Source organism: Bombina bombina, chromosome 2, assembly GCF_027579735.1.
Source record: "Bombina bombina isolate aBomBom1 chromosome 2, aBomBom1.pri, whole genome shotgun sequence".
In the NCBI taxonomy this organism is placed as follows: domain Eukaryota; kingdom Metazoa; phylum Chordata; class Amphibia; order Anura; family Bombinatoridae; genus Bombina; species Bombina bombina.
The window spans coordinates 1,083,311,936-1,083,335,426 of NC_069500.1; the positions used below are offsets into that span (position 1 = coordinate 1,083,311,936).

Here is a 23,491-nt window from a genome sequence, read left to right on the forward strand (position 1 = left end):
GGTGGCGTCTAGGGTGAAAGAATTAGCCAATTTAAGAGCACGAATTCTGTCCATAATCTCCTCATAAGAAGAAGAATTACTAATAATCGCCTTTTCTAGCTCATCGCACCAGAAACACGCGGCTGTAGTGACAGGGACAATGCATGCAATTGGTTGTAGAAGGTAACCTTGCTGAACAAACATCTTTTTTAGCAAACCTTCTAATTTTTTATCCATAGGATCTTGGAAAGCACAACTATCTTCTATGGGTATAGTGGTGCGCTTGTTTAGAGTAGAAACCGCCCCCTCGACCTTGGGGACTGTCTGCCATAAGTCCTTTCTGGGGTCGACTATAGGAAACAATTTTTTAAATATGGGGGGAGGTACGAAAGGTACACCGGGCCTGTCCCATTCTTTATTAACAATGTACGCCACCCGCTTGAGTATAGGAAAAGTTTCGGGGGGCCCCGGGGCCTCTAGGAACTTGTCCATTTTGCATAGTGTTTCTGGAATGACCAGATAATCACAATCATCCAAATTGGATAACACCTCCTTAAGCAGAGCGCGGAGATGTTCCAACTTAAATTTAAAAGTAATCACATCAGGTTCAGCTTGTTGAGAAATTTTTCCTGAATCTGAAATTTCTCCCTCAGACAAAACCTCCCTGGCCCCCTCAGACTGGTGTAGGGGCCCTTCAGAAACAATATCATCAGCGTCCTCATGCTCTTCAGTATTTTCTAAAACAGAGCAGTCGCGCTTTCGCTGATAAGTGGGCATATTGGCTAAAATGTTTTTGATAGAATTATCCATTACAGCCGTTAATTGTTGCATAGTAAGGAGTATTGGCGCGCTAGATGTACTAGGGGCCTCCTGTATGGGCAAAACTGGTGTATACGAAGGAGGGGATGATGCAGTACCATGCTTACTCCCCTCACTTGAGGAATCATCTTGGGCATCATTTTTACTAAATTTTTTATGACATAAATCACATCTATTTAAATGAGAAGGAACCTTGGCTTCCCCACAGTCAGAACACAATCTATCTGGTAGTTCAGACATGTTAAACAGGCATAAACTTGATAACAAAGCACAAAAAACGTTTTAAAATAAAACCGTTACTGTCACTTTAAATTTTAAACTGAACACACTTTATTACTGCAATTGCGAAAAAGTATGAAGGAATTGTTCAAAATTCACCAAAATTTCACCACAGTGTCTTAAAGCCTTAAAAGTATTGCACACCAAATTTGGAAGCTTTAACCCTTAAAATAACGGAACCGGAGCCGTTTTTATATTTAACCCCTTTACAGTCCCTGGAATCTGCTTTGCTGAGACCCAACCAAGCCCAAAGGGGAATACGATACCAAATAATGCCTTCAGAAAGACTTTTCTATGTATCAGAGCTCCACACACATGCAGCTGCATGTCATGCTGTTCTCAAAAACAAGTGCGCCATACCGGCGCGAAAATGAGGCTCTGACTATGATTAGGGAAAGCCCCAATAGAATAAAGTGTCTAAAACAGTGCCTGCCGATATTATTTTACAAAAAATACCCAGATTAAATGATTCCTCAAGGCTAAATATGTGTAAATATGATCGATTTAGCCCAGAAAATGTCTACAGTCTTAATAAGCCCTTGTGAAGCCCTTATTTACTGTGTGAATAAAAATGGCTTACCGGATCCCATAGGGAAAATGACAGCTTCCAGCATTACATCGTCTTGTTAGAATGTGTCATACCTCAAGCAGCAAAAGACTGCTCACTGTTCCCCCAACTGAAGTTAATTCCTCTCAACAGTCCTGTGTGGAACAGCCATGGATTTTAGTAACGGTTGCTAAAATCATTTTCCTCATACAAACAGAAATCTTCATCTCTTTTCTGTTTCAGAGTAAATAGTACATACCAGCACTATTTTAAAATAACAAACTCTTGATTGAATAATAAAAACTACAGTTAAACACTAAAAAACTCTAAGCCATCTCCGTGGAGATGTTGCCTGTACAACGGCAAAGAGAATGACTGGGGTAGGCGGAGCCTAGGAGGGATCATGTGACCAGCTTTGCTGGGCTCTTTGCCATTTCCTGTTGGGGAAGAGAATATCCCACAAGTAAGGATGATGCCGTGGACCGGACACACCTATGTTGGAGAAATAAAACTATAAATTGTCCAAAGACATCACAGTAGCACATGTGTACATAATGAACTGGATAAGCATCACAGGGTATGGAAGGCTGGTCCTGAAAATATACTTGTCCAAGTCTAACCTGGGTACTGCAAAACAGTTGGTCTTATATATGTTAGGTGTCAAAGAAATTTATATGGATATACACAATACGTAAATTAGGAATTGTCTAGAGACAACACAAAACCACATGCATACATAACAAAATTAGTGAAACAACGTGAATGTTCTTTAACAGGGTAGGCATCATAGTATATACAAAGTTGGTTCTGAGAATATACTTGTCCAAGACTGAGTTAGGACCTGCGGAACAGTTGGACATATATATGTTAAGTGTCAAAAAAAAATATCCTATATGGGTACATATAGTGCGTCTCTAAGGGAACATGTAATGTATTATATTTAGCACAAGAGCACACTGTAAATCCATATGTCAGGCCTTAGGGCCTTCATAGCGGACCACATTTACCAGAACTCAAACATGTTGCAGTACTGAGATGCACGACTGCATATATATATCGAACACAGTGTTAGCCGATTCCCTGTTTACTCCTCTCAGGCATTAAGGGTCGTTGTCCCTTTTTGTTTACTGATAGTTCAGGGAAGCAGGGAAGGCCCAAAATCACAGGACTCTGAAGGCGCCGCTTCTGTATCATGAAGGCACCGACAGAGGAGGCATCGCTAAGTATTGGCAAGAAGTCCCCTGGTTCCCAAATCTTTAATGTACCTCTGTCGTAGATAGGTCCACCCATAGAATCTTCCGGCATATCTGGGTAGTCATGGAGCTCCGTCTCAACAATGGAGCTTCCTGTGGTTTGCCTCTCACCCATAATGTGCCCCGCAGTGCCAAATAAACAATTTACCTTCATAGCACTGAGATGCTCACCTTCCCCTTTCGGGAAACCGCTCTTATCTCCCTGGCTCCGAGATAGAGCTGCAAATGAAAAGCGCACAGGGACAGCCGGGGGTTGTATTACCTCCTCCTGTACATCGCTACACTGTGCGTAAGAAGCTGCATGTGGTGCCACCTCCGGATCAGCATTACCGACCTCTGTGTGTATGTCCGCCATAATAGAATGGAGGCGGTCGAACCTTCGGCACATCCAGTCCTCAAAATCCTCAAATAAGCCTTGTAATGTCATGGGAAGTCCTGCCATATTCCTAGGAGCCTTGTATCCCATTAGCCACTTCTCTATAGGGACGATCCGGGGCACTCTTATTGCCGTCCTGCTATGTAAGCTGCAAGGCACGCTTCTTTCTTGGAAAGCCCTGGGTCTGACTAGGCCCCAATCTGCATCACCAAGTTTCGCTCCTCTTCACATAACTAAGCCTGCACTCAACCAGCCCAGCAGTTCCTCAACTGTTGCAGGGCTTAATTAGAATGTGTACATCTCTTGTGGCATGGGTTAGGTTATATATAATAGGAATAATTTGTATTATTAGCTGGAGCTCCAGCACTGTATGTCTGTTCAAGTTGAATGTTGGCTCCGCCCCCCGGTTAGGATTTATTTTACAGGTAAATTTGTAATTATTTTAGCTATTAAATAGTTCTTAACTATTTAATAGCTATTGTACCTGGTTAAAATAAATACAAAGTTACCTGTAAAATAAATATAAATCTTAAAATAGCTATAATAGCATTATAATTTATATTGTAGCTATCTTAGGATTTATTTTACAGGTAAGTATTTAGCTTTAAATAGGAATAATTTATATAATAAGAGTTAATTAATTTCGTTAGATTAAAATTATATTTAACTTAGGGGGGTGTTAGTGTTAGGGTTAGACTTAGCTTTAGGGGTTAATAATTGAAGTTAGGTGTCGGCGATGTTAGGGAGGGCAGATTAGGGGGTAATACTATTTATTATAGGGTTAGTGAGACGGATTAGGGGTTAATAATTTTATAATAATAGTGGTGCGGTCCGCTCGGCAGATTAGGGGTTAATAAGTGTAGGCAGGTGGAGGCGACGTTGTGGGGGGCAGATTAGGGGTTAATAAATATAATATAGGGGTCGGCGGTGTTAGGGGCAGCAGATTAGGGGTACATAGGGATAATGTAAGTAGCGGCGGTTTACGGAGCGGCAGATTAGGGGTTAAAAATAATATACAGGGGTCAGCGATAGCGGGGGCGGCAGAATAGGGGTTAATAAGTGTAAGGTTAGGGGTGTTTAGACTCGGGGTACATGTTAGAGTGTTAGGTGCAGACGTAGGAAGTGTTTCCCCATAGGAAACAATGGGGCTGCGTTAGGAGCTGAACGCGCCTTTTTTGCAGGTGTTAGGTTTTTTTTCAGCTCAAACAGCCCCATTGTTTCCTATGGGGGAATCGTGCACGAGCACGTTTTTGAGGCTGGCCGCGTCCGTAAGCAACTCTGGTATCGAGAGTTGAAGTTGCGTTAAATATGCTCTACGCTCCTTTTTTGGAGCCTAACGCAGCCATTCTGTGGACTCTCAATACCAGAGTTATTTTAATGGTGCGGCCAGAAAAAAGCCAGCGTTAGATACGCGGGTCCTTACCGACAAAACTCTAAATCTAGCCGTAAGAGACTCAGAGAATTAATGAGAAACTTATTCTAACAATCAGTCTCCACAAATGTATCACTAGAGAAAACTTTCAGATAAAGAAATAGGTACCTCATTAAACCTCTAAATCTGATGATGAACTAAATCTTATGCAATGCAAGAAATTCATCAATACAAAATATATAGGTGAACCAAGCAACCCATATACTACACCATGGACCATTATAGAAATACCATATGAAATCTATATGGAAGCATCAAATGAGAAACAATTTTTGCAAGCTCAACACTCTTTAAAGGATTAATCAGTACTAATCGTAGGGGGGTAATTTTAAAAACATTCTAGGCCACTGGTTTTCAAACCTGTCTTTAGGCCTCCCCAACAGGCCAGATTTTCAGGATTACCTCGGGTAAGAGCAGGTAATATAACAATGTTTACAAATCAGCTGATTATTTCACTTGTGCTCCAGTTCAGATATTCTCAAAATGTGGCCTGTTAGAGAGGCCTGAGTACAGGTTTGAAAACCAGTATTCTAGTCTAATGGATGTAGTGATTAAAGGGACACAAAAAGGCCTTCAATGCAGTATAATTGCATAAACCTAAGGATCTGTCTCAGTCTCGGACCTCAGTTCTCCCTTTTTAACAGTGTACCCCTCTCTTCACCCTCTGCTCATATTCCTTTTTTTTTTTTATAACAGGCAATGTAGGATAGCATACTCACGCACTTTTTGCAACTCTGAAACCCAATTTTTTTTCTTTCATAATTTAAATAGAGCATACAATTTTAAACAACTTTTCAATTTACTTCTATTATTACATTTTCTTTGTATTCTTGGTATCTTTTGTTGAAAAGAAGAAAGGTAAGCTCAGGAGTGTGCACGTGTCTGCAGCACTATAGGGCAGCAGTTTTGCTACAATGTTATACATTAGTAAGACCACTAGAGGGCCGCACTTTTTCCTGTCATGTAGTTGTCCAGGCATGTGTACACTACCTGTCTAGGTATCTCTTCAACAAAGAATAACATGAGTATGAAGCAAATTTGATAATATAAATACAATGGAAACTTTTTAAAAATTGTATGTTTCATCTAAATTATGAAAGACACATTTTGGGTTCCATGTCCCTTTAATGTTGCATCATCTCTTGATGTCCGGCTCCTGCATTATTTAAATATCATCAAAACAAGAGAGCACCAGCATAGCATTTTAAAAGGGACACACATGAACCAATCTCTATAGTTTGACAGTTATGGTCACAAGGACAGTGGCACCATGGAACAAAAACACCAAAAGCATTAATACTAGCAAGCTTTTTTGATGAAAAATGTATCTAAATATAATTTCTATTTAAGGTACAATATATTCCAAAGGATATTCATCCTGCAATAAGGAGTAGCATGAAGCTGTATATTCAATTTTCTGGTAAAGGAATTAATCCATTCACATTGTCATTATCTCCCAGAGGTTTATGTAAGATTATTTTTTAAATGTTTCTGTCTAGAAGGTATTATCACATATTAGGCTTGATTGCTAAGTTGATCGATAACTTATTGCGCGCCTGCAAACGGGAGGGTGATAAATAACCAGCCATTACAAGTGACTGGTTATTGCAACCAAAAGCTTGTTAGCGCTCATAAAATTAACCAGAGATCAGATAAATGTCCCACAGTGGTGTGTAGTATAATAAAAAAATAAAAATTGTAGTATTTTTATTTTTTAATAAAATAACATGCAAGAAGCTGTTTTTAGGGCTGAAAGTTGGCGGGTGTGCGGTGTTAGAAAAATAAAACGGCACTGAAAAGTGCCTTTACATTGCTGTCTATGGGGACTGTGTGTTCCCATTAAATATATATGTATATGCTTATATACACATATATTTATGTGTTAATATGTGTATATACACCTATTAGCACATAAATATAAAAGGTATATAGTCATATACATATATATTTAAAATTGCTGCCCAAACTTTTTCAAAGTTGTTTAATAAAACAATAAAAACAAGTTAAAAAACACTCATGCTGAAAATGGTGCAGATACAATGCAACGCGTTTCAAGGTTATAACCGTTTCATCAGGCATAAACACATATTGTCAAATTGACCCTTATATAGGGCTACGCTACACAAACAAAGTATGAATAATCCCTCCCCATGCAATCAGAGAACAATCCAATCAGCACACCCTTCGCCTCATTAGCAGCAGGTTGTCACACCTGTCAGTTATTTGAAAGGAGCCCTTCTATTTCTGTGCCTATAACACGTTAATGTATTCAGTGACAAACTTGTAACCTGAACACAATAAAAAGAACGAAACCAACCATAGATAGCATAAAACAACAAGGACATGAGAAACTGCCGTCTGTGGCAGTAATAGCTGCCGTTGTTAATTTTATCAGCGAAACGATCAGTACCTCTTATAAGCCTGTCTTGTGTATCTGTATTGATATGTAGATCCGATACTACCAGCTGGTGCATCGTATATCAAAAGACTTTTATATTTCTTTATTTTAATTTCATTGCGGTTTCTGACAACACGCTGTATTGTCCTGAATAAACCTTACGTCCCTAATATAAGAACCTGATAGGACAGTGAGTAAGATGGTTGTTGCCTATCACGATGGGTGCTTGAGACAACGCCTTCCCACGTCATCTGTTTGTATCAAGACCCTGAAACGTTGCATGGTTCCAATTGGACCCTATTCATGACGTATAAACCTATTAGCCTATCGTCAATCAACAACAAATATGCATACCCCGTATGTATCAAAACATAAATACAAAAACCAAAAAGTTAAACTACAATTGTGGCCGCTATGGGGTAGCTATAGCAACGTCTAGAGTGATATTGCTTGCATCAAAGTATTAATGTGTTGCATGACTCTAATTGGCTAAAAGAGCAAGCTCAGGAGCAGCAGAGAACCTAGGTTCTAGCTGTTGATTGGTGGCTGCATATATATATATATATATATATATATATATATATATATCGATTGTGATTGGCTCAACCATGTGTTCAGTTAGAAAGAAGTAGTGCATTGCTGCTCCTTCCACAAATGATACCAAGAGAATGAAACAAATGAGATAATAGGAGTAAATTAGAAAGTTGTTTAAAATTGTATTCTCTATCTGAATCATGAACGAAAAATTTTGGGTTTCATGTCCCTTTAAAAAATTAACTGTATCTCCTCACTAGGAGAATATTCACGCTGTATCTGGTATAGCCGTAAGAACAGTTAAAGACTAAAAATATTTTTAAACATGTTTGCAATGAACAGATGCCTTGAGGTTGTGGATTTCATTCAATAGCCCATGAATTCAGTGTGATAGAAAAAATAGGTAACTACGGAGGTTTGGACCCCCTCTATTAAAGACGAGTTATTTAAGTCTTTCCTTGGATGATTCCAGCAGTCCGTCAAATATAAAAGTTAGGTTCCGGCTGTTGGCCAGAAACATCCTTTTGTAACTTCTAGAGAGTGCTACAGTTAAAGGACCAGTCAAAACAGTAGATTTGCATAATCAACAAATGCAAGATAACAAAACAATGCAATAGCACTTAGTCTGAACTTCAAATGAGTAGATTTTTTTTTCTGACAATTTTAAAAGTTATGTCTTTTTCCACTCCCACTGTATTATGTGACAGCCATCAGCCAATCACAAATGCATACACGTACCATGTGACAGCCATCAGCCATTCACAAAAACATACACATTTATTCTTGCACATGCTCAGTAGGAGCTGGTGAAGGAAAAAGTTTAAATATGAAAAGACTGTGCACATTTAGTTAATGGAAGTAAATTGGAAAGTTGTTTAAAATGGCATGCTCTATCTGAATAATGAAAGTTTAATTTTGATTGAGTGTCCCTTTAATTGCTTTTGCTTTCATTATTAATGTAATTAAATTAAAATGGATCCTTTGGTTTTTTTTTAATTTAAATTTTATTGCAATTCTTATTGCATTTGATTTAAATCCTGATTTAAAGGGACATAAAACAAGTTGGGATAGAGACAAAATATAATAATATGTACTTTAATTATTTTACCTGCAAATTTATACTGCAGTGCCTCACCATTAAAGGGACAGTCAAGTATAAATTAAACTTTCATTATTCAGATAGGAATTTTAATTTTAATCGACTTTCCAATTTCCTTTTATCATCAAATTTGCTTTTTTCTCTTGGTATTCTTAGTTTAAACTAAACATAGGTAGGCTCATATGCTAATTTCTAAGCCTTTGAGGGCTGCCTCTTATCACATGCTTTTTAAATCTCTTTTCAACACAAAGAGACAGAAAGTACACGTAGGCTATATAGATAACACTGTGTTCAGGCACAGAAAGTTATTTAAGATCTAGCACAATACAATGCTAAATTTAAGACAATGGATAATAAACAGTCACAGTCATGTGATAAGGGGGCTGGAAGAAGGTTCCTAGATACAAGGTAATCACAGAGGTAAAAAGTGTATTAATATAACTGTGTTGGTTATGCAAAACTGGGGAATGAGTAATAAAGGGATTATCTATCTTTTAAAACAATAACAATTCTATGGTTGACTGTCCCTTTAACCCTTTCTTTTTAGTTTCTGAATTGTAAAGCTCTAACTCCCCCCACACATTTCCTTCTATGGCTGTATCTATATTGTTGTTTTGGTAGAATGCAAAAATGCATAGGGATTATCTGCTGGAGCATGCCTAGAAGTTGTGAACTCAGTTGAAATACAATGCCTGTGTCTAAACACTGATAAGGGGGGTGAAGTTGGCTGCTCCATGCAGTTTAGCTATGAAATTCATTTTGCTTATTTTTAAAAATTATTTTGAAATACTTGCCAGCAATTTTTAAACAATTTTAGAGGCAAACTATTTTTAATGGATTAGCCCTTTTAGGATATGCACATACCTCAACCTGTTTTATGTCCCTTTAAATCAAATCCACCCTTGAAAAAAGCAAATTTGATAATAGAAATACAACGGAAAGTGTAACAAATGGTATATATCTAAACCATGAATTTTTTTATTTATTGTATTTTTACATATGTTTAAATAGGTTACCTGAGAGCTTCATAAGGAGCTCTGACGCAGCTTTGACTGAGATATCCTGTGTTAGTATGTTCTGCTTTGTATCTTGTGACTTGCAGTCTCCATCAGGGGTACTTGAGATTCGTGCCTCCAATTCCTGGCTGTAACCAGACTGGGGTGACATGGAATTTGAAGGCTCTTCATCGCTAGGTTCTTCTTTAACTTTAAATGTAAAGGTCAATGGCTCTTTTTGATTTGCAGCTGTAAAAATAAAATGTAATTACTATTGACACTGTATGTTAACAGTAGATGTTGCATGCATATACAGTATATCTACTATAGAAGATTATATATATATTCTAATATAGTCTGCCTTTTTAACCCCTTAGTGACCAGAGCACTTTTCCATTTTCTGTCCGTTTGGGACCAAGGCTATTTTTACATTTTTGCGGTGTTTGTGTTTAGCTGTAATTTTCTTCTTACTCATTTACTGTATCCACACATATTATATACCGTTTTTCTCGCCATTAAATGGACTTTCTAAATATACCATTATTTTCATCATATCTTATAATTTACTATAAAAAAATGATAAAATATGAGGAAAAATTGAAAAAAAACACACTTTTTCTAACTTTGACCCCCAAAATCTGTTACATATCTAAAACCACCAAAAAACACCCATGCTAAATAGTTTCTAAATTTTGTCCTGAGTTTAGAAATACCCAATGTTTACATGTTCTTTGCTTTTTTTGCAAGTTATAGGGCCATAAATACAAGTAGCACTTTGCTATTTCCAAACCATTTTTTTCCAAAATTAGCGCTAGTTACATTAGAACACTGATATCTTTCAGGAATCCCTGAATATCCCTTGACATGTATATATTTTTTTTTAGTAGACATCCCAAAGTATTGATCTAGGCCAATTTTGGTATATTTCATACCACCATTTCACCGCCAAATGCGATCAAATACAAAAAATTGTTCACTTTTTCACAAATTTTTTCACAAACTTTAGGTTTCTCACTGAAATCATTTACAAACAGCTTGTGCAATTATGGCATAAATGGTTGTAAATTCTTCTCTGGGATCCCCTTTGTTCAGAAATAGCACACATATATGGCTTTGGCGTTGCTTTTTGGTAATTAGAAGGCCGCTAAATGCCACTGCGCACCACAAGTGTATCATGCCCAGCAGTTAAGGGGTTAATTAGGGAGCTTTTAGGGAGCTTGTAGGGTTAATTTTAGCTTTAGTGTAGTGTAGTAGACAACCCCAAGTATTGATCTAGGCACATTTTGGTATATTTCATGCCACCATTTCACCGCCAAATGCGATCAAATTAAAAAAAACGTAAAATGTTTCACAATTTTAGGTTTCTCACTGAAATCATTTACAAACAGCTTGTGCAATTATGGCACAAATGGTTGTAAATGCTTGTCTGGGATCCCCTTTGTTCAGAAATAGCAGACATATATGACTTTGGCGTTGCTTTCTGGTAATTAGAAGGCCACTAAATCCTGTTGCGCCTCACACGTGTATTATGGCTAGCAGTGAAAGGGTTAATTAGGGAGTTTGTAGTGAGCTTGCAGGGTTAATTTTAGCTTTAGTGTAGAGATCAGCCTCCCATCTGACACATCCCACCCCCTGATCCCTCCCAAACAGCTCCCTTCCCTCCCCCACCCCACAATTGTCCCCGCCATCTTAAGTACTGGCAGAAAGTCTGCCAGTACTAAAATAAAAGGGTTTTAAAAAAAAAATGAAATTTTTTTTTAGCATATTTACATATGCTACTGTGTAGGATCCCCCCCTTAGCCCCCAACCTCCCTGATCCCCCCCAAAACCACTCTCTAACCCTCCCCTCTGCCTTATTGGGGGCCATCTTGGGTACTGGCAGCTGTCTGCCAGTACCCAGTTTACAATAAAAAGTGCTTTTTTTTTCTTTGTTTTTTTTTTTCTGTAGTGTAGCGTGCCCCCCCCCCCCACGCCCCCCCCCCCCCCACAGACAAACCCCCACCACCTTGCTGATTATTTACATTTTCAATATTTTTTATCTTTTTATTTTCACATTTTCTGCAGTGTAGCGGTTCCCACCCGCTCCCTCCCCGTGCACGCGCCCGCCCCCACCCTCCCGTGCGCGCCCCCAGCCACCCCCGCCCACGATCCCGCCCCCCTTCACATCCACATGGCCATCGATGGCCGCCACCCGCCTCCCGGTCCGGCTCCCACCCACCAACGCAGGTAGCCACCGATCTCCGGTGCAGAGAGGGCCACAGAGTGGCTCTCTCTGCACCGGATTACTTAAAAAGGTTATTGCAGGATGCCTCCATATCGAGGCATCACTGCAATAACCGGAAAGCAGCTGGAAGCGAGCAGGATCGCTTCCAGCTGCTTTCCACACTGAGGACGTGCAGGGTACGTTCTCAGGCATTAACTGCCTTTTTTCTGAGGACGTACCCTGCACGTCCTCAGTCGTTAAGGGGTTAATAATCTGCACATTTTCTTAATATCTTAAATAAACATTTCCGCTACTATGCACTTTTATTGGTCAAAAAATGTTAAAGGCTACATGGTTTTAGCGGTCTTTTGATGAAATCTAATTCTGCAGCTCAGACCTTCAAGTGGGTACGTCAAAAAGCAAATACCCTTATAGACCAAGTAGGTATGCTTTATTTTATAACATGCCAATTAGCAGTGCTTGAGTTCTTGACTCTGAACCAAAAATAGCAGTGCTTTACATACCTTCTGATTTATATATATATATATATATATATCAGACATTCCGGGCACTAAGAGCATATGGATCAATAAACTACACCAGCACTCTTTATGATGACTGAAAATAGAATATGTTACATTCCATAAACAATAAAACTGCATTACTAACTGATTTGCTTGCATTGTGATAGTCATATGTTTAAATGTGTATAATTAGTGTTCACTGCATTTCAAGATTTGCCATTTTAGGAAAAGAAGATGCATTTAGGCTCTAATCAGAAAGCGCTAGCTAGGTGCTGAACTAAAAATGGGCCGGCTCCTAAGCTTAGATTATTGCTTTTTCAAATAAAGATAACAAATAGAACAAAGAAAATTTGACAATTGGAGTAAATTAGAAAGTTGCTTAAAGAGACATGACACCCACATTTTTTATTTCATGATTTAGAAAGAGAATGCAATTTTAAACATCTTTCTAATTTACTTATATTATCTAATGTGTTTTATTCTCTTGATATTCTTTGCTGAAAAGCATATCTAGATATGCTCAGCAGCTGCTGATTGGTTGCTGCACATAGAAGCTTTGTGTGATTGGCTCACCATGTGCATTGCTTTTTCTTCAAATAAGGATATCTAAAAAACATAATTTATGCTAACCTGATAAATTTATTTCTCTTGTAGTGTATCCAGTCCACAGATCATCCATTACTTATGGGATATTCTCCTTCCCAACAGGAAGTTGCAAGAGGATCACCCACAGCAGAGCTGCTATATAGCTCCTCCCCTAACTGTCATATCCAGTCATTCGACCGAAAACAAACAGAGAAAGGAGAAACCATAGGGTGCAGTGGTGACTGTAGTTTAATTAAAATTTAGACCTGCCTTAAAAGGACAGGGCAGGCCGTGGACTGGATACACTACAAGAGAAATAAATTTATCAGGTAAGCATAAATTATGTTTTCTCTTGTTAAGTGTATCCAGTCCACGGATCATCCATTACTTATGGGATACCCATACCAAAGCTAAAGTACACGGATGATGGGAGGGACAAGGCAGGATTAAGCGGAAGGAACCACTGCCTGAAGAACCTTTCTCCCAAAAACAGCCTCTGAAGAAGCAAAAGTATCAAATTTGGAAAATTTGGAAAAAGTGTGAAGCGAAGACCAAGTCGGGGCCTTGCAAATCTGTTCAACAGAGGCCTCATTTTTAAAGGCCCAGGTGGAAGCCACAGCTCTAGTAGAATGAGCTGTAATCCTTTCAGGGGGCTGCTGTCCAGCAGTCTCATAGGCTAAACGTATTATACTCCTAAGCCAAAAAGAAAGAGAGGTTGCCGAGGCCTTCTGACCTCTCCTCTGTCCAGAGTAAACAACAAACAGGTTAGATGTTTGGCCAAAATCTTTAGTAGCCTGTAAGTAAAACTTCAAGGCACGGACTACGTCCAGATTATGTAAAAGACGTTCCTTCTTTGAAGAAGGATTAGGACACAATGATGGAACAACAATCCCTTGATTGATATTCTTGTTAGAAACCACCTTAGGTAAAAACCCAGGTTTGGTACGCAAGACTACCTTATCTGCATGAAAAATCAGATAAGGAGAATCACATTGTAAGGCAGATAGCTCAGAGACTCTCCGAGCCGAGGAAATAGCCATCAAAAACAGAACTTTGCAAGATAAAAGTTTAATATCAATGGAATGAAGGGGTTCAAACTGAACTCCTTGAAGAACTTTAAGAACCAAGTTTAAGCTCCACGGGGGAGCAACAGGTTTAAACACAGGATTAATTCTAACCAAAGCCTGGCAAAATGCCTGGACATCTGGAACCTCTGCCAGACGCTTGTGCAAAAGAATAGACAGAGCAGAAATCTGTCCCTTTAAGGAACTAGCTGATAATCCTTTGTCCAAGCCCTCTTGGAGAAAAGACAATATTCTAGGAATCCTAACCTTACTCCATGAGTAATTCTTGGATTCACACCAATAAAGATATTTACTCCATATCTTGTGGTAGATTTTCCTGGTAACAGGCTTTCGTGCCTGTATTAAAGTATCAATGACTGACTCGGAGAAGCCACGCTTTCATAGAATCAAGCGTTCAATCTCCATGCAGTCAGTCTCAGAGAAATTAGATTTGGATGATTGAAAGGACCTTGTATCAGAAGGTCCTGTCTTAGAGGCAGAGTCCATGATGGAAAGGATGACATGTCCACTAGGTCTGCATACCAAGTCCTGCGTGGCCACGCAGGTGCTATCAGAATCACAGATGCTCTCTCCTGTTTGATTTTGGCAATCAGTCGAGGGAGCAGAGGAAACGGTGGAAACACATAAGCCAGGTTGAAGAACCAAGGCGCTGCTAGAGCATCTATCAGCGTCGCTTCTGGGTCCCTGGACCTGGATCTGTAACAAGGAAGCTTGGCGTTCTAGCGAGACGCCATAAGATCCAACTCTGGTTTTCCCCAACGATGAATCAACTGAGCAAACACCTCCGGATGGAGTTCCCACTCCCCCGGATGGAAAGTCTGACGACTTAGAAAATCCGCCTCCCAGTTCTCCACGCCTGGGATATGGATTGCTGACAGGTGGCAAGAGTGGTACTCTGCCCAGCGAATTATTTTTGAGACTTCTAACATCGCTAGGGAACTCCTGGTTCCCCCTTGATGGTTGATGTAAGCCACAGTCGTGATGTTGTCCGACTGAAATCTGATGAACCTCAGTTTTGCTAACTGAGGCCAAGCCAGAAGAGCATTGAATATCGCTCTTAACTTCAGAATATTTATTGGAAGGAGTTTCTCCTCCTGAGTCCATGATCCCTGTGCCTTCAGGGAATTCCAGACTGCACCCCAACCTAGAAGGCTGGCATCTGTTGTTACAATTGTCCAATCTGGCCTGCGAAAGGTCATACCCTTGGACAGGTGTACCAGAGACAACCACCAGAGAAGAGAATCTCTGGTCTCTTGATCCAGATTTAGCAGAGGGGACAAATCTGTGTAATCCCCATTCCACTGACTCAGCATGCATAATTGCAGCGGTCTGAGATGAAGGCGCGCAAATGGCACTATGTCCATTGCCGCTACCATTAAGCCGATTACCTCCATACACTGAGCTACCGAAGGGCGCGGAATGGAGTGAAGAACACGGCAAGCATTTAGAAGTTTTGATAACCTGGACTCCGTCAGGTAAATTTTCATTTCTACAGAATCTATAAGAGTCCCTAAGAAGGAGACTCTTGTAAGTGGGGATAGAGAACCCCTTTTCCTCGTTCACTTTCCACCCGTGCGACCTCAGAGATGTCAGAACTATCTCTGTATGAGACTTGGCAACTTGAAAGCTTGACGCCTGTATCAGGATGTCGTCTAGATACGGAGCCACCGCTATGCCTCGCGGTCTTAGAACCGCCAGAAGTGAGCCCAGAACCTTTATAAAGATTCTCGGGGCTGTAGCCAACCTGAAGGGAAGAGCTACAAATTGGTAATGCCTGTCTAGAAAGGCAAACCTTAGAACCGATGATGATCTTTGTGAATCGGTATGTGAAGGTAGGCATCCTTTAAGTCCACTGTGGTCATGTACTGACCTTCTTGGATCATGGGTAGGATGGTCCGAATAGTTTCCATTTTGAAAGATGGAACTCTGAGGAATTTGTTTAAGATCTTTAGATCCAAAATTGGTCTGAAGGTTCCCTCTTTTTTGGGAACCACAAACAGATTCGAAAAAAAAACCCTGCCCTTGTTCCGTCCACGGAACTGGATGGATCACTCCCATAACTAGGAGGTCTTGCACACAGCGTAGGAATGCCTCTTTCTTTATCTGATTTGCAGATAGCCTTGAAAGATGAAATCTCCCTTGTGGAGGGGAAGCTTTGAAGTCCAGAAGATATCCCTGAGATATGATCTCCAACGCCCAGGGATCCTGAACATCTCTTGCCCACGCCTGGGCGAAGAGAGAAAGTCTGCCCCCTACTAGATCCGTCGCCGGATAGGGGGCCGTTCCTTCATGCTGTCTTAGAGGCAGCAGCAGGCTTTCTGGCCTGCTTGCCTTTGTTCCAGGACTGGTTAGGTTTCCAGGCCTGCTTAGATTGAGCAAAAGTTCCCTCTTGTTTTGAAGCGGAGGAAGTTGATGCTGCACCTGCCTTGAAATTTCGAAAGGCACGAAAATTAGACTGTTTGGCCTTTGCTTTGGCCCTGTCCTGAGGAAGGGTGAGACCCTTACCTCCAGTAATGTCAGCAATAAATTTCCTTCAAACCAGGCCCGAATAAGGTCTGCCCCTTGAAAGGAATGTTGAGTAATTTAGACATCAAAGTCACGTCAGCTGACCAGGATTTAAGCCATAGCGCCCTATGCGCTTGGATGGCGAATCCGGAATTCTTAGCCGTTAGTTTAGTCAAATGAACAATGGCATCAGAAACAAATGAGTTAGCTAGCTTAAGTGTTCTAAGCTTGTCAATAATTTCAGTCAATGGAGCTGTATGGATGGCCTCTTCCAGGGCCTCAAACCAGAATGCCGCCGCGGCCGTGACAGGCGCAATGCATGCAAGGGGCTGTAAAATAAAACCTTGTTGAATAAACATTTTCTTAAGGTAACCCTCCAATTTTTTATCCATTGGATCTGAAAAAGCACAACTGTCCTCAACTGGGATAGTAGTACGCTTTGCTAAAGTAGAAACTGCTCCCTCCACCTTAGGGACCGTCTGCCATAAGTCCTGTGTAGTGGCGTCTATTGGAAACATTTTTCTAAATATAGGAGGTGGGGAAAAAGGCACACCCGGTCTATCCCACTCCTTGCTAATAATTTCTGTAAGCCTTTTAGGTATAGGAAAAACATCAGTACACACCGGTACCGCATAGTATTTATCCAGTCTGCACAATTTCTCTGGTACTGCAACTGTGTTACAGTCATTCAGAGCAGCTAATACCTCCCCAAGCAACACACGGAGGTTCTCAAGCTTAAATTTAAAATTAGAAATCTCTGAATCAGGTTTCCCCGAATCAGAGATGTCACCCACAGACTGAAGCTCTCCGTCCTCATGATCTGCATATTGTGACGCACTATCAGACATGGCCCTTACAGCATCTGCGCGCTCTGTATTTCTCCTAACCCCAGAGCAATCGCGCTTGCCTCTTAATTCAGGCAACCTGGATAATACCTCTGACAGGGTATTATTCATGATTGCAGCCATGTCCTGCAAGGTAATCGCTATGGGCGTCCCTGATGTAATTGGCGCCATGTTAGCGTGCATCCCCTGAGCGGGAGGCGAAGGGTCTGACACGTGGGGAGAGTTAGTCGGCATAACTTCCCCCTCGTCAGAATCTTCTGGTGATATTTCTTTTATAGTTAAAGACTGATCTTTACTGTTTAAGGTGAAATCAATACATTTAGTACACATTCTCCTATGGGGCTCCACCATGGCTTTCAAACATAATGAACAAGTAGTTTCCTCTGTGTCAGACATGTTTAAACAGACTAGCAATGAGACTAGCAAGCTTGGAAAACACTTTAAACAAGTTTACAAGCAATATAAAAAACGTTACTGCACCTTTAAGAAACACAAATTTTGTCAAAATTTGAAATAACAGTGAAAAAAGGCAGTTACACTAACGAAATTTTTACAGTGTATGTAACAAGTTAGCAGAGCATTGCAACCACTTGCAAATGGATGATTAACCCCTTAATACCCAAACTGGAATAATAAAAGACAAAAAGTTTTTTTGTTTTTTTTTTGTTTTTTTTAAAACAGTCACAGCAACTGCCACAGCTCTACTGTGGCTTTTTACCTCCCTCAAAAACGACTTTGAAGCCCTTTGAGCCCTCCAGAGATGTCCTGGATCATGCAGAGGGAAGCTGAATGTCTCTGTTAGTATTTTTAGCTGTACAGAAAGCACCAAAAAAGGCCCCTCCCACTGATATTACAACAGTGGAAAGCCTAAGGAAAACTGTTACTAGGCCAAATTCAAGCCAGCCATGTGGAAAAAAACTAGGCCCCAATAAGTTTTATCACCAAATACATATAAAAACGATTAAACATGCCAGCAAACGTTTTAGATTACACTTTTATAAGAGTATGTATCTCTATTAATAAGCCTGATACCAGTAGCTCTCACTGCATTTAAGGCTTTACTTACATTACTGCGGTATCAGCAGCATTTTTCTAGCAAATTCCATCCCTAGAAAAATATTAACTGCACATACCTTATTGCAGGAAAACCTGCACACCATTCCCTCTCTGAAGTTACCTCACTCCTCAGAATATGTGAGAACAGCCATGGATCTTAGTTACTTCTGCTAAGATCATAGAAAACGCAGGCAGATTCTTCTTCTAAATACTGCCTGAGATAAACTGTACACTCCGGCACCATTTAAAAATAACAAACTTTTGATTGAAGAATAAACTAAATATAAAACACCACAGTCCTCTTACGACCTCCATCTTGGTTGAGGCTTGCAAGAAAATGACTGGATATGACAGTTAGGGGAGGAGCTATATAGCAGCTCTGCTGTGGGTGATCCTCTTGCAACTTCCTGTTGGGAAGGAGAATATCCCATAAGTAATGGATGATCCGTGGACTGGATACACTTAACAAGAGAAAATGAAGCAAAATAAATAATAGAAGTAAATTGTAATGTTGTTTAAATTTCTATTCTCTATCTGAATCATGAAAGAAAGATTTTGGGTTTAGTGGCCCTTTAACTATCTGAATCATGAAAGTTTAATTTTAACTAGACTGTCCCTTTAAGCACATCATGGCTTTGTGCTGAAGAGGGTTTTAAACACCTTCAAGAGCCATTGTTTGAGTTTTCAAAAATGCCAAGATGAAATATGTGGGTAATGGACGCCATCTTGAAAGTACAATACAGTATTTTTTGATGTGGCGTGGTGACAATAACAAATATATTTAGAGGTTATGAAATCAATCTTATTTGTTTTTTTAAAGAGAATAAGTAACATTGTTTAATCCATTTGAGCTGAGGCATTATGAGTATATATATATATAGTACGTGTGTAAGGTGTTTTTTTATATGCATTATACTTTACATTTTTTGTTTAAAATTTTTTTCTAACTTTGTTTATTGTAAAAAAACATGTTTGCTTTTTTAATTTGGCAAAATTTTAGTCTAGAAACAAGAATTAACAGTGTGGGATATTAATATCTTACTTTCAACTCATAGTATGCGTGCAAAGAGCCGTGATAAACCCCTAATTGTTTGTGCAAAATTGTAAGCGTGTCACTCATAATTTAGCCCTATAATGGAAAGTATATTAAAATTGCATGCTTTATCTGAATTATAAAACTTTAATTTTGACTTTAGTGGCCCTTTAAAGTTAGGATAATGAGCGCTCCTTGCCAAACATATTTCCTCATCTCGCCCCTATCCACACAACTAGATGCTTGTTCTTTGCATTGCACAATTCACATTGGAATGTTTGCTCAAGTTATGGAGTGGAACCTTTTAGAGATCTATTATTATTATTGGTTATTTGTAGAGCGTCAACAGATTCCGCAGCGCTATAAACATAGGCAGAATACAAAGAAACATTTATAGGAATCAAACGGGTAGAGGGCCCTGCCAAGAGTCGCACTGTTGTAGTCAGCTTTAAAGAAGGTGATCTACAAACAGCATGGCTCATAGGCTTAAATGCTAAGGGGGTTCAAGGGGATACCAATGGAGGAGAGGAAACAGTATAAAGAAAGGTTAGTGTAGATTGTATGCATCCCTGAACAGTAGAGTCTTTATGGAGCGCTTGAAGTTTTCAAAACTAGGGGAGAGTCTTGTGGAGCGAGGCAGAGAGTTCCACAAAATGGGAGCCAGTCTGAAGAAGTCCTGTAAGTGGGAGTGCGAGGAGGTAATAAGAGAGGAGGAGAGTATGAGGTCATGAGCAGAGCGAAAGGGACAGGAGGGAGAGTATCTGGAGACAAGGTCTGAGATATATGGGTGAGCAGTGCAGTTGAGGGCTCTGTAGGTCAGAGAAAGAATTTTGTGTTTAATACTGGAGGCAAGAGGAAGCCAGTGAAGGGATTGGCAGAGCGGTGCAGCAGATGAAGAGTGACATGTAAGGAAGATGAGCCTGGCAGAGGCATTCGTTATAATAATAATACAATATGTAGATCTATTGTGACCACCTCTGTTACTTAAAGGGACAGTGTACAACAATCTTCATATAACTGCATGTAATATAAACTACTATAAAGAAGAATATGCACAGATATTGATATAAAAATCCAGTATAAAACCTTTTTAAAAATTTACTTAGAAATTCTCAGTTTAGCACTGTTGATGAGGTTAGGCTGGGACACCCAGTGAAAGTGGATGTGTAAGCAGAAAGAGCAGACACTCCCCCCTCTGCTGCATATGAAAAGACAGATTACACAAACAATAAGAAAAAGAAAAAAGGAAGAGAGACGCCACATGGTGTAGTACAGACAGAGTATCCCCGCAGGAGATAGAGAGCCCTGAACCCTAGGCAGTGGAAACTCACAGAAGGAGCGGCACAACCGGAGTGCCAGGCAAGACAGCACGGGACACTCAGAGTTGCCCGTATGACTCACAGCTTTGACCGGAACGTGCAACGTCGGGTCAGATGACCAGCGGTATCCAATCCAGGAGCGCCAAACGACCGACAGCTTACGCCAGGCAGACTCAGAGGTGCAAACAAAGGAAGCTGTGCGTGGCCAATAGGGGGGTGCAACAGCTAGTAATAAAACAGGCGCAATTAGCCATGTGGCGCCTCTCTTCCTTTTTTCTTTTTTAGGCCAACATCGTTGGATTTTCTTATTCAAGAGTGCGGCCGTTCCAGTTTTTCTCTACCACCTGTTTGCACGAGCACACCTCCCGGGGACTTTGGCGTCCTTGTTTCTGCACCCAAGATTACACAAACAATAGCAGCACAAATATGTAGGCCTGGGTCGACATCTGATACTTTGGGGCTTGGTTAGGAGTCTGAAAATCAGCACAATGTTATTAAAAAATAAGCAAAACTATATATTGTTACAAAAACCACTCCCAGATGGGCTATATAAATGGATAATCTACAAAACATTTATACAAAGAGAAATCTAGTGCACAATATCCCTTTAAGACCTCCTATATGTGCAAGTGACAAGAGAGTCTCAGTTTCTCTAAGGAAACTGCATCACTTTAAATGAGCTCTGTTTTAAATAGTTACTCCATTGTCAACTCCTAATGAACAGTGAATGGTACTTGTTCCATAAGTTTTAAAAAAAAAAACTTCGGGGGCGGAGCCAAGCCGTGAAGGGACATGGTCGCATTCTAGAGAAGCTCCATGTCAGCCAACTCTCTCGGTTAATATTTATGGACAAAGACCAGCCCTAACAGACATCAAAAGACTCCGGAGGGTTTCGATAAGCTGGGTGGATCGTTTCACTTGATCTTTTGGCACACGGTGTCGGCGGTGGCTGGCTGAAATACCCGACAAACCTTGGGAGTTTCGCCATCTTGAAGTTGAAGGAGGTCTGGTCATCTCCCCATCTCATTGTCATCGGTCTGGGTATCGGCCCGCTAGAGCAAACATAAGGTCAGTCACAGTGGTAGACGCAGGGCATGTGCACCGGAATGGAGATCTCTCCTGAAGGCTCATTATGGCCCCATTTTCTTAAGACCGCTCCTGCCGCCCACGTGGCTGGCCTGTTCATTAACGGCTACAGACGGATAAAGAAAACACACTCTCAGAGGGGCCTGCTATAGTTACTTAAGGTAACGGCTTCATATTTCAGATAGAGAGCCTCTTTGAATCATAAATGCTGAGGGTACAAACTGGGCACTAATAAAATAAAGGGACCAGTCCTATACTTTATGCAATCAGCCTAGCATCCACTTAAAACATACCTTATATATTCAGCGCTATATCTGGCTTATACCCCGAAAAGACCCATAATAATATATTTTTTGTGTACATAATAAATAAGGGGAAGCCAACTCAGCCTACAACTGGATACTACTCCACTTAAAGGGCACTACAATGACCCCAAAGAAGGGGCAAAAACCAGACAAAACTACAAAAATAACACAGCAGACTCCCTCAGTCTCTACATTTTTTCAGGCTACAGATTCCACTCAGACTACATCCCTTGGAAGTGCTACAATGTCTGGAGGGCCCAATTCCCAAGAGTCATGCAGTACCCAGCAAGAATCTCTGCAGGCTATACAAGTAAAACTAGCAACTCTCCCCTCAAAGTCAGACTTGGAGTCGCTAAAATCTTTTATTAAAGATGAGTTAAGAGATTTAAAGAAGGACCTTAATGAGATGCGTCAGCAAATTGAATACTTAGAGGAGGGTCAAGAAACATTGAACAATCTCGTTAGCTCTAATACCCAACAAATTTCTATTCAGGACTCTATAGTTCAGTCGCTCCATGATAAAGTGGAGGATTTAGACAATCGGGGGCGCAGGAATAATCTGCGAATTCGAGGCATCCCTGAGGCTGTCCCTCAGGAACAGTTAAAAGCCTATCTTAAGGGATTTTTCCAGCACCTTCTCCCTAACTCCTCGCCCCCATTAAATGAAGACATTGACAGAGCTCACAGAGCGTTACGCCCTCTACCCAAGCCCCCATTGCCACCACGGGATGTGATCATCAGATTCCTGCGGTTTACCGCAAAAGATGTTATCTGGCAAGCAGCTAGAGCTCAGCAGTCCATCACATACGAAGGCCACTCATTGCAAGTCTATCAAGATCTTAGCCCTTACACGATCCAAAGAAGAAAAGAGATTAAGTACATTACAAGTACCTTACAAGAACATCGCTTTAGGTATAGATGGGGTTTCCCGTTTAGCCTAATTATAAGTCATAACCGGTCCCAGATTATATACAAGGACTATAGCGACCTTGACCAACTATCCAGGTCCCTTAACCTCAAGTTTACCCCGCCGAGTGAAACAGTCCTCAACTCCTTACCAACAACTACAGAACCTGGCCCATCACACCTAAGAGACCAGAGGCCTCAATGGCACAGAGTTCAGTCAAAGAGGAGGAAGACAGGCCCTCAACATCCAGACGCAAGTTCCCTGTCTACATGAGATGGATATTCGTGTTAGCATTGCCCCACTTTATTCTCGTCTGATTGCTTTCCT

At 40.5% G+C, this 23,491-nt stretch overlaps 1 protein-coding gene across 1 annotated transcript in view; it reads right to left on the reverse strand.

The window, feature by feature from the left end:
* ZNF827 (zinc finger protein 827) overlaps nucleotides 1-23,491 on the reverse strand; it is a 577,489-nt gene that overhangs the window by 291,295 nt on the left and 262,703 nt on the right. The window contains exon 5 of the mRNA XM_053703710.1: nucleotides 9,733-9,960. Coding sequence (XP_053559685.1) covers nucleotides 9,733-9,960 — 228 coding nt within the window. The remainder of the gene's footprint in view (nucleotides 1-9,732; nucleotides 9,961-23,491) is intronic.